The sequence below is a fragment of the Herpailurus yagouaroundi genome, unplaced genomic scaffold (assembly GCF_014898765.1).
Source record: "Herpailurus yagouaroundi ecotype Mexico unplaced genomic scaffold, PumYag 201, whole genome shotgun sequence".
Lineage (NCBI taxonomy): Eukaryota > Metazoa > Chordata > Mammalia > Carnivora > Felidae > Herpailurus > Herpailurus yagouaroundi.
Genome location: NW_024412432.1, coordinates 999,238 through 1,012,948, shown reverse-complemented (window position 1 = coordinate 1,012,948; position 13,711 = coordinate 999,238). Strand labels below are relative to the sequence as shown.

The 13,711-nt window shown below is 42.4% G+C and overlaps 1 protein-coding gene across 5 annotated transcripts in view; it reads left to right on the top strand.

The window, feature by feature from the left end:
- The window catches only part of HABP4 (hyaluronan binding protein 4), a 42,507-nt gene extending 30,845 nt beyond the window's left edge, over positions 1-11,662 (top strand). For 2 of the 5 annotated variants that reach the window (XM_040450217.1, XM_040450219.1), the window contains exons 6-8: positions 5,231-5,402; positions 8,602-8,787; positions 10,248-11,662. In XM_040450217.1, the coding sequence (XP_040306151.1) occupies positions 5,231-5,402; positions 8,602-8,787; positions 10,248-10,304 (415 nt within the window). In that variant the 3' untranslated portion in view covers positions 10,305-11,662. Of the gene's footprint in view, positions 1-5,230; positions 5,403-8,601; positions 8,788-9,261; positions 9,958-10,247 lie in introns of those variants that run through there. The other 3 variants (XM_040450218.1, XM_040450215.1, XM_040450216.1) reach the window with 3 other exon arrangements.
- The last annotated feature ends 2,049 nt before the right edge of the window (positions 11,663-13,711 follow it).

The window sequence follows — 13,711 nt, the reverse complement described above, 5'->3', positions numbered from 1 at the left end:
TTCATAAATATTTCACGAAGTTATATCTAAAGGTCTGCTCTTTTTAACTGGAGTAGTGTTATCCCATCTAAAGTTTTTAACAATTCCTTAAATATCTGGGCAGTTTGTCGGTTTCCCTGATTATCTCAAAATGTCTTTTTAAAACAACTTACTTGTTTGAATTAATATTGAAATATACATCTCAATTGGCATATCTCATTTTTTTTAAACAGTACTGAGAGATAGTTCACATTCAACGAGTGACATATATTTAGTATGCACAGTTTTACAAGCTTTGACATCCATATATACTTGTAAAACCATTACCACAATCAAAATAATGAGCATATCCATCAACCCAAAAAGTTTCCTTTTATCCTTTTGTAATCCCTCCCTCCTGCCCCTTTCCCCCAGGCAGCCAGTGATCTACTCTTTGTCACTAAAGATTAGTTTGCAATTGCTACAGTTTTATATAAACGGAATCACACATTATATATTCTTTTTTTGTCTTGTGTTCTTTCACTGAGCATACTTCTTTTGAGATGCATCCATGTTGCTGCATGTATCAATACTTTGTTCCTTTTTATTGTCAAGCAGTATTCCACTGTACAGATAGACTGCAGTTTCTTCATCTGTCTACCTGATGGTCATTTGGGTTGTTTCCAGTTCTTGCTATTACAAATAAAATTGCTGTGGACATTTTTGTGTAGTCTTGGTGGAGTATACATTTTCATGTCTCCTGTGTAAATGCCTAGGGGTGGAATGGTTGGACTATATGGCAGGTGTATATATAACTTTTTAAAGAAACTGCCAGGCTCTTTTCTGGAGTGGTTTTTCCAGCTTTTACAATGTTTAGCCAGTATGATAGGTTTATATCTCATTGTGGTTTTAATTTACATTTCCCTATTGACTAATGACATTAAGCACTTTTTCACAGGTTATTTGCCATCTGTATATCTTTATTAAAATAAAGAGTGTTGAAATTGCCCATTTTCTAACTATTTCTTATTACTGTGTTTTGAGAGTTCTTCATATATTCTGGATTCAAGCCCTTTATCAGATATATGATTTTCCAGTATTTTCTTCCAATCTGTAGCCTTGTTTTCTTTCTCTTGACAGTGTCTTTTGAAAAGCAGAAGTTTTTAATTTTGATTAAATCCACTTTATCAATTTTTTTTTCTTTTATTGATCTTGCTTTTGGTCTCAAATGTAAGAAATCTTTGCTCAGTTTAGTACCACAAAGGTTTTCTCCTATAAGTTTAATGATTTGGGCTTTTGTGTTTAGGTCTGTGATCCATTTGAGTTGATTTTTGTATACAGTGTGAGGTGTGGATCAAAGTTCCCTTTTTTTTCATTTTGGTATATGTATATCCAGTTATTCCAGCGCATGAAATACCATTGTTAAAATGTGCAGGCCTATTTCTGTACTTTATATTTTGTTCCATTGGTCTGTTTATATTACACTAATAATATTACACTATCTTGATTATTCTTAAGTCACTGTTAATCTATATGTTCTCTCTTTCCCTTGTAAATTATTTGTCTAAGAAACTGGGTCATATGTCCACAAAATGTTTCCCAGAGTCAGAATTTTACTCAGTGCCTCCCTGCAGGCAATGGTATGCTGGTAAATACTCAACATCTGGCTCTCTAGAATGAAAAAGCCTGGATCTGTTGGCACTTGCTGGCTTTTGTGGTGTAAATATTTCCACCATGGCTGATTTAAAACTACCACTGTGTCATACTGAACACAGAGTTGGGAAGAGATAAACGATAGTACACTATTATGTAACATTTTCACTATGCACATACATTAGGTATAATAAACCCCAAGAGCATGGATAAAGGTACAATATAGTGGAATAGAGAATAATGAATTGTGATTATTACCTTTAGTATAGCTAATTATAATGTATATAATATAATTTTAATAATAATCTAATAATAATTTAATAATAATAATTAAATAATAATTTGATTTAATAATAATAATAACTGGCTGTGAGCCAGTTCGAACTGGTGCAAGTTAATTCCAATGTGACACTTTTGTAGAGTAGTTGAACATGTTCTCTGTCCGCTGTTTGGGGCACCTGGGTGGCTCAGTTGGTTAAGCGTCCAACTCTTGATTTTGGCTCAGGTCATGATCTCACGGTTTGTGGGATTGAGCCCCACATTGGGCTCTACACTGACATTACATAGCCTGCTTGGGTTTCTCTCTCCCCATCTCCCTCTGCCCCTCCCCTGCTCACACTTACTCACTTTCTCTCTCAAAATAAATTTAAAAATAAAGAAAAAACAACTTAAAAAAAGAGTTGGATGCTTAACGGACTAAGCCACCCAGGCACCCCACTAGCTTGATATTTTAAAGTCCCTTTACAAATATGCCTGTTTTGAATGGTCTGTGATTAAGTTTCTCTCCTGATTTCACTAATAGTTTTCATATCATTAACCTATAATGTAGGACAAGTTACATTAGCCCTTCTGTGAAGGTATTAGATTTGATTCCCTTCCTACTCACCACCTAATTATTTTTTCTTGTAAACTTTATTGAGCTATAATTCCCATACTGCAAAATTCAGCCATTTAAACTGTACAATTCAGTGGTTTGGGGTATGTTACAATAACACATATAACACAAAAATCACCATTTTAAGCATTTTCAAGTGTGCGGTTTAGTGGCATTAATTACATTCACATTGTGTGCAACCATTACCACCATCCATGTCCAGAACATTTCATCATCACAAACAGAAACTCCACATCCATGAAATAGTAAATCCCAACTTCTCCCTCCCCTTAACCCCTGGTAACCTCTATTTTTATCTCTATGAATTTGCCTATTCTAGATACCTCATATAAATGGAATATAATATTTGTCCTTTTGTGTCTGGCTTATTTCTTTCTTTTTGTATATTATCTTTTCATTTCTTTCTTTCGTGTGTATTATCTCTTTTTTTGGTGTTAAATACAACATAAAACTTACAAATTTAATCATTTTAAGTGTACAATTGACAGTGCATTTACAGTGTTATGTAACCATTGCCATTATCTAGTTCCAGAACATTTCCATCACCCCATTCCCATTAAGCAGTCATTCCCTGGCCTCCCTGCCCCCAGTCTCTGGCCACCACTAATCTGCTCTTTGTCTCCATGAATTTGCCTTTTCTGGGTATTTCATATAAATGGAATCGTACGTAAACTTTTTGTGCCTGGTTTATTTCACTTAGCATAATGTTTTCAAGGTTTATTCATATTGTAACACGTATCAATACTTCATTTCGTCTTATAGCCAAATAGTATTCCACAGTATTAAAGATAGCATATTTTATCTACTCATCAGTTGATGGCCAGTCAAGCTGTTTCCACTCTTTGGCTATTGTGAATAATGCTGCTATACACAGCATTATTAGGGGCACCTGGGTAGCTCAGTCGGTTAGGCATCCAACTTTGGCTCAGATCATGATCTCATAGTTTATGAGTTCGAGACCCACATTGGGCTCACTGCTGTCAGCACAGAGCCTGCTTCAGATCCTCTGTCCCCCTCTCTCTCTCTTCCCCTCCCCCATTGGTTCTCTCTCTCTCAAAATAAATAAACTTAAAAAATAAATGAACAGTGTTATTTATGGCAGTGCCATGGTGTTTTCACACGGACGTATGCTGTTGTTTCTCCTGGATGTGTAACTTAGAGTGGTACTGTCAAGTCAAATGGCAACTCTGTGTTTACATTTTTGAGAATTTGCCAGACTGTTTTTCCAGAGTGGCCACACCATTTCTCACATCCCACCTCCCCCCCACCCCGCCCCAGCAATGTATGAAGTTCCAATTTCTCCACATCCTCGCCAGCACTTGTTAAATGTCTTTGTTATTTTAATCATCCTACTGAGTGTGGAGTGGGTATAGGTCATTGTGGTTTTCATTTCCATTTCCCTGATGGTTAATGATATTGAACGTCTTATTGGCTATTTGTATATCTTGTTTGGAAAAATGTCTATTCAGAGCATTGCCTGTTTTTCAGTTGGGTTATTTCTTTTCATTAAGTTGTAAGTTGTAATCCTTTTTGTATCCAAGGTAAGTCCCTTATCAGATATATGATTTGCAAATGTTTTCTCCCATTCTGTGGATTGGCTTTTCACTTTCTTGATGGTGTCTTTTGAAGCACAAAAGTTGTCAGAAGTTTGGGGGTGATGTCCAGTTTATCTGCTTTTTCTTTTAAGTTTATTTATTTTGAGGGAGAGCGTGCTGGCACAGTGGGGAGAGGCAGAGAGGAGAGGCAGAATCTTAAGCAGACTCCACAGTATCCGTGCAGAGCCCCATGCAGGGCTCAAACTCATGAACTGTGAGATCATGACCTGAGCCAAGATTAAGAGTCAGATGCTTAACCGACTGTGCCACCCAAGCACCCCTTTTCCTTTGTTGCTTACACTTTTAGTATTGCATGTAAGAAACCACTGCCTAATCTAAGGTCATGAAAGTTTATGCCTGTGTCGTCTTCTAAGCGGTTTATATTTCTAACTCTTATATTCATGGTGTGAGGTGGGGGTCCAACTTCCTTTTTTTGCACGTGGATACCCTGTTTTCCCAGCACCATTTGCTGAAAAGACCATTCTTTCTCCTTTGAATTGTCTTTGGCACCTGCTTGAAAAAAAATCAATTGATTTTAAATGTGAGGATTTTTTTCTGGGCTCTGAAATTTATTCTATTGATCTATTCTTGAAGTCTCATGAATTTAAAGAGGATATTTACAAAAGTATGTATTTGTAACCCATTGTTTTATAACTCTGTTCATGGTTGCCTATGGTTGTTTTGTTCCAATAGTTTCTCCCTTTTCTTCTGCAATTTTATCTCATTTTGTATGTAATGCCATCTGGGAAGGGAATGCCTGGTGGTCAAGTGTAATGCTAATGGGATGGTGCAGTTCCTATTTTTCAAAAACTGCTTTGAAAACAAGTGGGGCAGCTGGCTGACTCAGTTGGTGGACTGTGTGACTCCTGATTTGGGGCTTGTGAGTTCAAGCCCCACATTGGGCATAGAGATTACTTAAAAAAATAAAAAAGAAAACAGACAGGAAGTATCTTCAGTTGGTAGTGACAGCATAAAATGATTAAAATATGGAAGCTTATAGTTCCGAGATTTTCTTACCTTATGTAAATATGAGATGCAGAACCATGAAAGTATGCTAATTAATAGTAATAACTTTTTCTTTGAGAAAGTAGACATTTTAGATCCATCAAAAACTTCTGATTTTTCATAGAGTTCCTGAGTTGGAGTTAGAAGAGGAAACTCAAGTTCAAGAGATGACCCTTGATGAGTGGAAAAATCTTCAAGAACAGACAAGACCAAAGCCTGAGTTTAACATCCGGAAACCTGAGTCCACTGTCCCTTCCAAAGCAGTGGTGATACACAAGTCCAAATATAGAGATGATGTAAGTATGACATTTTCTTGTCTAGAGGTAATCTTCATTCTTACCTTACTGGAAACCAGATGGACCCTTTCCACTTCTAGTGTGAAAATGGGACATTGGTAGTGGCATTTTAGTTTCTACCTAAGACTAATCAGATATGATGTGTGCCTAATTTTATCTGTACCTGTATTGTTCATAAAAAGAGTTGAAACTTGGCCTGTCGACACTTCATACAAAGCAGTTTCAGTGACAGTGCATTTTCCGCTCAACCCACAGCTGTGCTTTGACTGTGCAAATACTGTATGTTAATTGCATCTCGTTTTTGTCTCAAGAGAGGTACAGTGTCTCATGAATAGTGCCATTTCAAAGGATAACTACTCCGCATTTCATGATTAGGTTAGATTTTCAGCTCACGTTCTTAATAAGAGCATTTTATTGGGAGGAGTTGATCATTTGCAACCTGTCAGAGTTCTGTGCTGTGTTACGGCAGCAGTTCTGTCCCCGCCGTGTAACTGTGCCACCCGGGAGGAGCCCCTGGGACTGTGCGGCTGCCTGGCCACACCCTGCTGCCGCAGCCAGGATTGCTCACATTGTTCCTCCCTCCCGTGAGGGCCTTGCTTTTCATGCTTTGTGTTCAGCCCTTTTTTGGAGGCCTCGGCTTTGAAAAGGACTCCCAGCATATATTGATGCAGATGGTCAGTGAGTCATGTAATCGCATTCTGTTTAAGTTACTGAACTTAAGGGTGCCTTGAATATTCTCGTTTTAAACTTTAGAATTCACATCAATCAGTCACAGCTGCTTATCTTAATACACATTTCTGTGTTGATGATGGTGGTGGACAGATATTCCCACTAGATATTATACACTGATTTTCCGTTTGAAACTGTGTAGCTTTGTGTGTGTTTCCATTGACACTTCGGTTAGTTGTGTTCTTTGAATGAATACTTTCATCAGAGGGTCATTTATAATACAGGATGCCTTACCACCTCCAGTCTCTTCCAGGCCTTACTAAGAAGTTTGGAGCCACTCCACTAGCTGTTATACACAGGCAGCATGGAGGGGAGAGCCTTCTCTTGGAAGTCTCTGTGAGGTATTTCTTCACGTCCATCAGCTAACTGGGTTGGCTCTTTTCCTATTCACTTTTGTTCTTTTTTGTTCTGGGCCATTGTAAATAAAGCTTTTCCTAAAACAAATGTGCTGTCAGGATGTGAAATGTGCAGCTGACATGTTAGGTAAAAATAGCAGCTGTTTTTCCTGCATCCACACCAGATTCATCCTCCCTGGCTCCAGACAGAGGTCTCCTGGAATATCTGAAGCAACTGGGTTAGCTGAGTCATCCAGCTTGGTCTCCACGAAGCACATGTCTTTGGTCTCTTGTTAATGTTACGGCATTGAAGATTTTAGCCAGAAATTGTTCTGAGAACAACAAAAGCCAAATCTTAGGGTCACTGATTTACTTTGTTCTGGGCACCCTAAAAGACAAAGCAATAGAGTAAAATGCCTTGTGTTTGCAAAGTTCAGACCACCAGCAGCCTGTGAAATGAGCTGATCCCTTTCAAGAAAGCACACTCTAGGGCGCCTGGGTGGCGCAGTCGGTTAAGCGTCCGACTTCAGCCAGGTTACGATCTCGCGGTCCTGAGTTCGAGCCCCGCGTCGGGCTCTGGGCTGATGGCTCAGAGCCTGGAGCCTGTTTCCGATTCTGTGTCTCCCTCTCTCTCTGCCCCTCCCCCGTTCATGCTCTGTCTCTCTCTGTCCCAAAAATAAATAAACGTTGAAAAAAAAAATTAAAAAAAAAAAAAAGAAAGCACACTCAGTATTGTCCCAGGCACCGCTGCCCTTCCTCTGGCACGGCCTCCCCCTACTCCAGCAGGGCCTCCCCCTACTTCTGCAGGGCCTCCCCTGACTCCTGCATGGCCACCCCCACTCCAGCACAGCCTCCCCCTGCTCCACGACCATCCCCACTCCTGCACAGCCACCCTTGTTCTGGCACAGCCTCCCCCTACTCCTTCACGGCCTCCCCCTACTCCGTCACGGCCTCCCCCACTCCAGCACACAGAGCCCGCTGTTTTCTGAAGCAGGTGGTAGGCTATTACTTCGCCTCTTACTGGTTTTTTGTGTCTGTCTTTTTACCAGAGTGTCAATGCTCCTGAATTGTTCTTTCCTTCACCTTTTTAGTTTCAACAGTACATCCAGCTAAGGCCTCTGCTTTATTTTAATGCAGCTTTGAAGGGAACATAAATGTTAAACACAGAACCTGTAATGAACAGATGGCCTAAAGGGGTTGATAAGTTCAGGGAGACTTGATTCCATTTTCTGGACAAGTTGTAGTAGGAGTGTTTAGCATTATAGAGTTTGGAGATTCTCATCCCAGATCATTGGCATATTTTGTATAGATTTATGTTTTACTCAAAAGTGAGGGTTTTTTTTTTTATCCATTATTAGGAATTGAAGCCAAATCAAATTTGGAACAAAGTTTATTTAATAGAGTTTTCTTTTAACAAGAAACAGAACTTATTTGACCTCATATATAATAAAATGTAATTTCTCAAAGTATTTTGGCCAAAAATAGTTCTTAAAAAGCAGCTTGAATTCTTTCTGCAGCAATCATCAGATAACCATACTCTGTTGTTTTACTGTTTTCCTAGATTTTGAGTCAGAATTGTTTATTGTAAATCATGCAGTTTTTAACATATGGTATTTGTACAGCCAGCACCCACAATGAAAGGAGTTTTTCCATCAAGTTCTATTCTAAGGAGGTGATATTTCCTTATTTATCAAAGTAGCATTTGTGAACAAAGGCAGAAATTAAATTTTTTTAATCTCAGCAAAATACATTTAGATATAAAAGATATATGTTGATTGCTGGTAGGCATGTCAAATCTTACATCTTAACCTGCCAAACTGCTAAAAACTCGGGTGTCACTTGAGTTAATAGTAATTTGAGAGATGTTTGGATTAAGACGGTGAGTATGAGAACATGTGGCTGGGAAATGTGCAGAACCCCTGTGCTGGAACCAGAGCAGCGGGGTCACCACCTTTGCCTTGCCCTGCAGCCCAGTGCCAACAGCACATCAGGGAGGGCCACTGTCCACTGTGATGCCATATTGGCTCCCTGGCGGCATAGCGCTTCGACGCTGAGCGAGTGTCCATGGAGATGGGTGTGTGTGTGTGTGTGTGTGTGTGTGTGTGTGTGTGTGATATATGCTGTAACTGTTTCAGATGGTAAAGGATGACTATGAAGATGATGCCCACGTTTTCCGGAAAGCAGCCAATGACATCACATCCCAGCTGGAGATTAATTTCGGTAACCTCCCTCGTCCTGGGCGTGGAGCCAGAGGTGGCACACGGGGAGGCCGGGGAAGGATCAGAAGGGTGGAGAACTACGGACCCAGAGCAGAAGTGGTGGTGAGTGTGTGTACTCTGTGACCTGGACGGTTTTCTAAAGGAGGTGAGAGGATGAAGGGGCCCCAGGCAGTGCCACTGGGAGGCCTGTCAGGGTCTGCTGTCCATTCCTGTATCTAGTGTGGGTCTGGCATCCAGGTGTTCAGAACAGTGAGGTCAGCAGCATGGACACAGTTGGATACAGACCATTCAGTGGCCGTGACCTCCATGGTCACCGGGCACATCCACTGCTGTAAATGCACTCTCAGAACCAGAGAAAACTCACTCATCTGCATCAGACAATTCCCCAGGCTTGGGATCCTATCAGATCACCTGACAGTTCCCAACTGTGATCCAATCATATGCCCTGTGCCCTTATGGTACTTTCAGGGTAGACAGAACCCTTCCCTTCAGGGCCTCCTTGTGACCTCCCCAAGCTCACCTTGTCACCTCAAACCATTCTTCCCTGCTCCTCAGCCAACACTGCTCTACCTGTAGTTCTTCACACAAGCATGTTCCTGACCCCACGGAGCATTTGCACCTGGTGGTCCTTCTGCCCATTTGCCTGCTCACCTAGAATAGATCTTCTGACCTTGCTTCCTCAGAGAAATCTTCTTTGGTCACATTTCCTTCCAGACCAGGTCAGAGTCCTTGAGCAAAGAATTTTTTCTTTGAAGCATTGTCTTCATTTGTAACTGTATTCTCACTGGTGTGATTGTTGATCAGTGTCTGTTGTCTGTACAGTGGATGGACACAAACCATGTCTGCTTTTGCTCATTATTGGTTTCCCCAGTGCCCAGCACAATTTAAGTGTATAGTAGGCACTTTGTAAATGTTTTGTAGACAAATATATGCATACTGTTCTCTTCTAGCTCAGACCTGCCCTCAGGCCCCCACCTCTTCACCGTCAGGTTACACTGTTTGAGGATCCATATTCCCTTTGCTCATTCACTGAGGCTTATCTCTGGAAGAACCTTTTCTTCTAGAAAACCTTACCTAATGGTGATGTGCGCTCCACCTCCAAATAGCAGTGGGTGCCCCTCCTGTGGGCCATTCATAGGCCATCTGTTGCTGAAGTTACCAGGCTGTGACTTCCTCGGGGCATCTCCCCTGACCCCAGGGAACCCCAGGTCAGGCAGGAACTGCTTCTAATCAACCTTGTATCTCCATATAGTAAATATTCTAAATCATGTTTATTGGATGGTGGAGGTGCCAGATACAAAAAGGGTCACTCGGTAAGGGTTTGTGGGAGGGAGGGAGGCAGGAACTGGTGGCCATTTTGCAGAGGGGACAAGAGCGAGTCTGAGAAGGGACCCTTCCACACCCCCTCTCTCTGGGAGCCTGCCTCTCCCTACAGTGTTTGGGCCACACCCACTGTCAGCACCTGCCTGGTTGAGAGCAGGCATGTGTCTCTCAGAGGGCTCTGCCCAAGTGGCAATGGGTAAAGTGAATGTTGGTTTAAAAACTTTTCTTTTCTTCTTTAGACACAAGACGTTGCTCCCAACCCGGATGACCCTGAGGACTTTCCTGCTCTGGCCTGAGAGAGCCCTATTTCCCTAGCAAGCTACAACAGCATTGGCATACCTATGAAGAGACTTTTCTTGGTGTGGGGAAGAGAGTCAGACTCTAAGAACAATAGATGTTGCTTTTTCCCGTTTAGTGTGAATTCATTGCACTTTTTTGGCCTGGGGGCTGTGGGATAGGGATTTCTCTAGACACAAGGCAGCAGTTCCAGTTGTGGGGCGGGGGGGGGGGGGGGTTAGTCTGGCACTTTCCCAAGAAGGTGGAGAATGGTGATTATTTTTTTATTTAAATAATTCCAAATGAAGTTCAGAAATAATGTTTAAAATGTGTACATAGAGATTGTATTGAATCCTCCACAAAAACCTGGAGAGTAAAGATGTAAAATAGAATCTACAGAGACTACTTCATAAGGTGTATAGATTGGGAAGGCTGTGTGCTTTAGCATTAGAGCAAATACATGTAACACCGACCATTAATTGAAAGCAGTCACAGCCTAGTTTCCAGAGACTGACGAAGTAAAATACACCTGTACTTACTGTTTACTTGTAAGTGTTACAGTCTCCTGGAAGTTTTTGAGTTTTGGTTTTCATTTAACCGATAATTTTAAATAGCTGGTGGGCAGCCATTGGCTACCACTCTGTGACAGAGAATTAGGAAAAGTATTGTTTTTGGGTTTTTTTTAATGGTGATTTAAACTACCTCGTGGTTTCTGTGTGTATGTACACACGCATACACGCACGCTTAGTATAAATGTGCATATTTAGTGTTTGGGTGGTTTTCAGGATGAGTATTAAGCATATGATTTTTAAAATCGTTATTTAACCCATTGATCAAGAGAAAGGGGGTCCAGGCAAAATAGTGTTACACCTTACCATCATATCCTTTTCTCCCCTAGAAACTAATATCCGAAATCAGTGCCCATGTACAGATGCCCTGTCCTTGCCTGGCAAGACTTGTAAATAGTATTTATTGAACACCGTGTGCAGTTTTTCTCACCCAGCCCATACACCAGTTCAAGTTCCTATTTCTTGCCTTTGGTGAACGTTTGGGGTTGGGGGCTACCTCAGAGTTTCAGTAACTCACCGAGTCCTGCCATGCCCAGCAGAGTGAGTCCTGCCAGAGCCTGAATTTGGCCGAGCACCCGGGGCAGGGACTGGGGCGGAGGCAGCTGTAAGCTGCGGGCAGCTGGGGGTGATGCTCTCTCCAATTGACTGCAGAAACTGAAAATAACCTTTGCCTGTTGTCACAGTTAATATGCTTCTGTTGGAATCTGAACTTGGTCCCAGGATCTGTGCTTTCCCCCGCTTTGCTATACTGTTTAAGATGGCTCTGAACTTGAACCCAAGTGTAAATAAAGGTTGGTATTCCCTCCTAACTGTGTACAGAAAGCTGAATCCTTTTGGTCACTCCCAGGTCAAGAGAAAAGAATGTGGAAAAAAGCCCAGTAGAAGGAATCGGCTGACCTCCCTGCCATATGACAGTTAAGGACATTTGCTGTGGGTGACTGTCCACCCTTGGTCTCTTATTACTAAATTAGTATCTGAATACTAAGATATATTAACTGTTTTATTTCCTCTCCCTGGAAAGGACACAGTGAGTGGGAGTGACCTGATGTAAGTCAAGTCTCAGGAGAGTGAATGTCACATTCAGCCATAATGATCAACTGGTACAGCATGAGGGTGTGTCTTTCCTCAGCAGGCTTGATGCTGTGACATGAAGTTACTCTGCCCACCTTGGCTCTGAAGATCGGCAAAACAGAGATCCCTTTCAAGAAAATTCCCTGATGTTGTAAATAGTGGCTGAAAAGCCTATAGCACTGGAATTAATACTGTATTTGCAAATACCGCATCCTTCTTAGATGTACTGAAGATTCCTGTGCCATGGAACAGTCTTGGGTCCTGTGGTTGGAAACCGTTCTGGGGGATGGGGTACAGTTTCTGAGCCTGTTGAAGGCTTTGTTTGCTCACCAGGACTATGTCTTGCCAATTGGTGGGGTAGATAGATAATTGGGTTTGGTCCTGTGGTTGTCCACAGTGCCCCAGAGAAGACCAAGCAGAAGCAGAGAGCAGGGGAAATCCCTAACATGCCATAGGGAAAATCAAAGCAGGCAGGAGGCTTATGTTCGGATTTATACACAAGGCAAGGCCTTCCTGATCCAAGTTCCTCTTTTGAGGTGGGTGTAGTCCTGTTTCTAACAAGTAACAGTGAACAAATTGATCCCACAAAAGAAAACTAGTGTGTCAGTCCCCAAGACTCTTGGAAAGCAGACGTCAAACATGTTTGAATGCCAAGGTCAATGTGCCGGCCCCACTCTGGGGGGACAGCAGCTGAAGATGGCGGGTGGGGGAGGGAGTAGTCCCAGGGCCTGGAGGTTGGGGGAGCCTCACAGAGAGGTGTCGCCCCTGAAGGAAGCAGGGGTTGGCACCAGTCTTGACTGGATGAAAACCTAAGCTGGGAAGAGGCAGACTCCCTACAGAGGCTACCCCCAGGGAAGCGCCTCAGGAAGGTTAAAATCATGCATTGGATGTTTTTAACATCTGGCCAGGCTACTTGAGAAGCTGTACATCTTTAGCCTAATGTTGCTGATAAGCATTTGATGTCTTCACTCCCATGCAAGGCAAGGCCCTCAGAGCCCAAGAGGCTGCAAGGGGGACCCGCACTTCTAGTGCTGGTCACTAGTTCAGGGCTTTTCCTCTCGGTTGGCTAGGTCCTCCGGGCCACCCCAGTGCAGGCACTATTTTCTTTTGAGACAGTACCATGTGGTGCTGGTTAAGTCCTATGGAGCTACTGGACCTGGGTCTCAAGCTGGGAAAGGTCAGCTATTCTTCTGAGCTATTCAGGAGCCACGCTGCTGACAGCAGGTGGGGCTTTCCTCCCCTCCGCATGGCATCATGCAGCCAGATGAGCATAGTTTCACTGTGAGAGAAGACCTGCCCATTTCCTTTCACTGCTGCTGTGTCTCAGCCTCCACAAGGGTCACGGTTTGTGCAAACAGCCACTCGGGATCTGCCCTCCTCTCCAGATCCTCCGACACTGGCCTGAAGTCAGTGCCCTCGACATGCCCCACGCGTCTGAGGCTTTGCCTAGCTTTGTCCCAAAGGGGTCTGTATTTATGTGGTGAAGAAAATGAGGAAGGGAAAAAGGTATTTTAAAAACATCTTTATTGTAGGGGCACCCAACTGGCTCAGTCGGTAAAGCATGCGAATCTTGATCTCGGGGTTGTGAATTCGATGACCATGTTCAGTGTAGGATTACTTAAAAATAAAGTCTTAGAAAAAATATATATCGTAAAACAATATGGATACAAATGCAAATTTCCTTGTAACACCACCTAAGAAACTGATTTTCCCAGAAGCCTGTCCAGTGCCCATGTCAACCACAGCCTCCCCCTCCCCTGAAAGGAACCACTGTCCTTAGTCCCAAG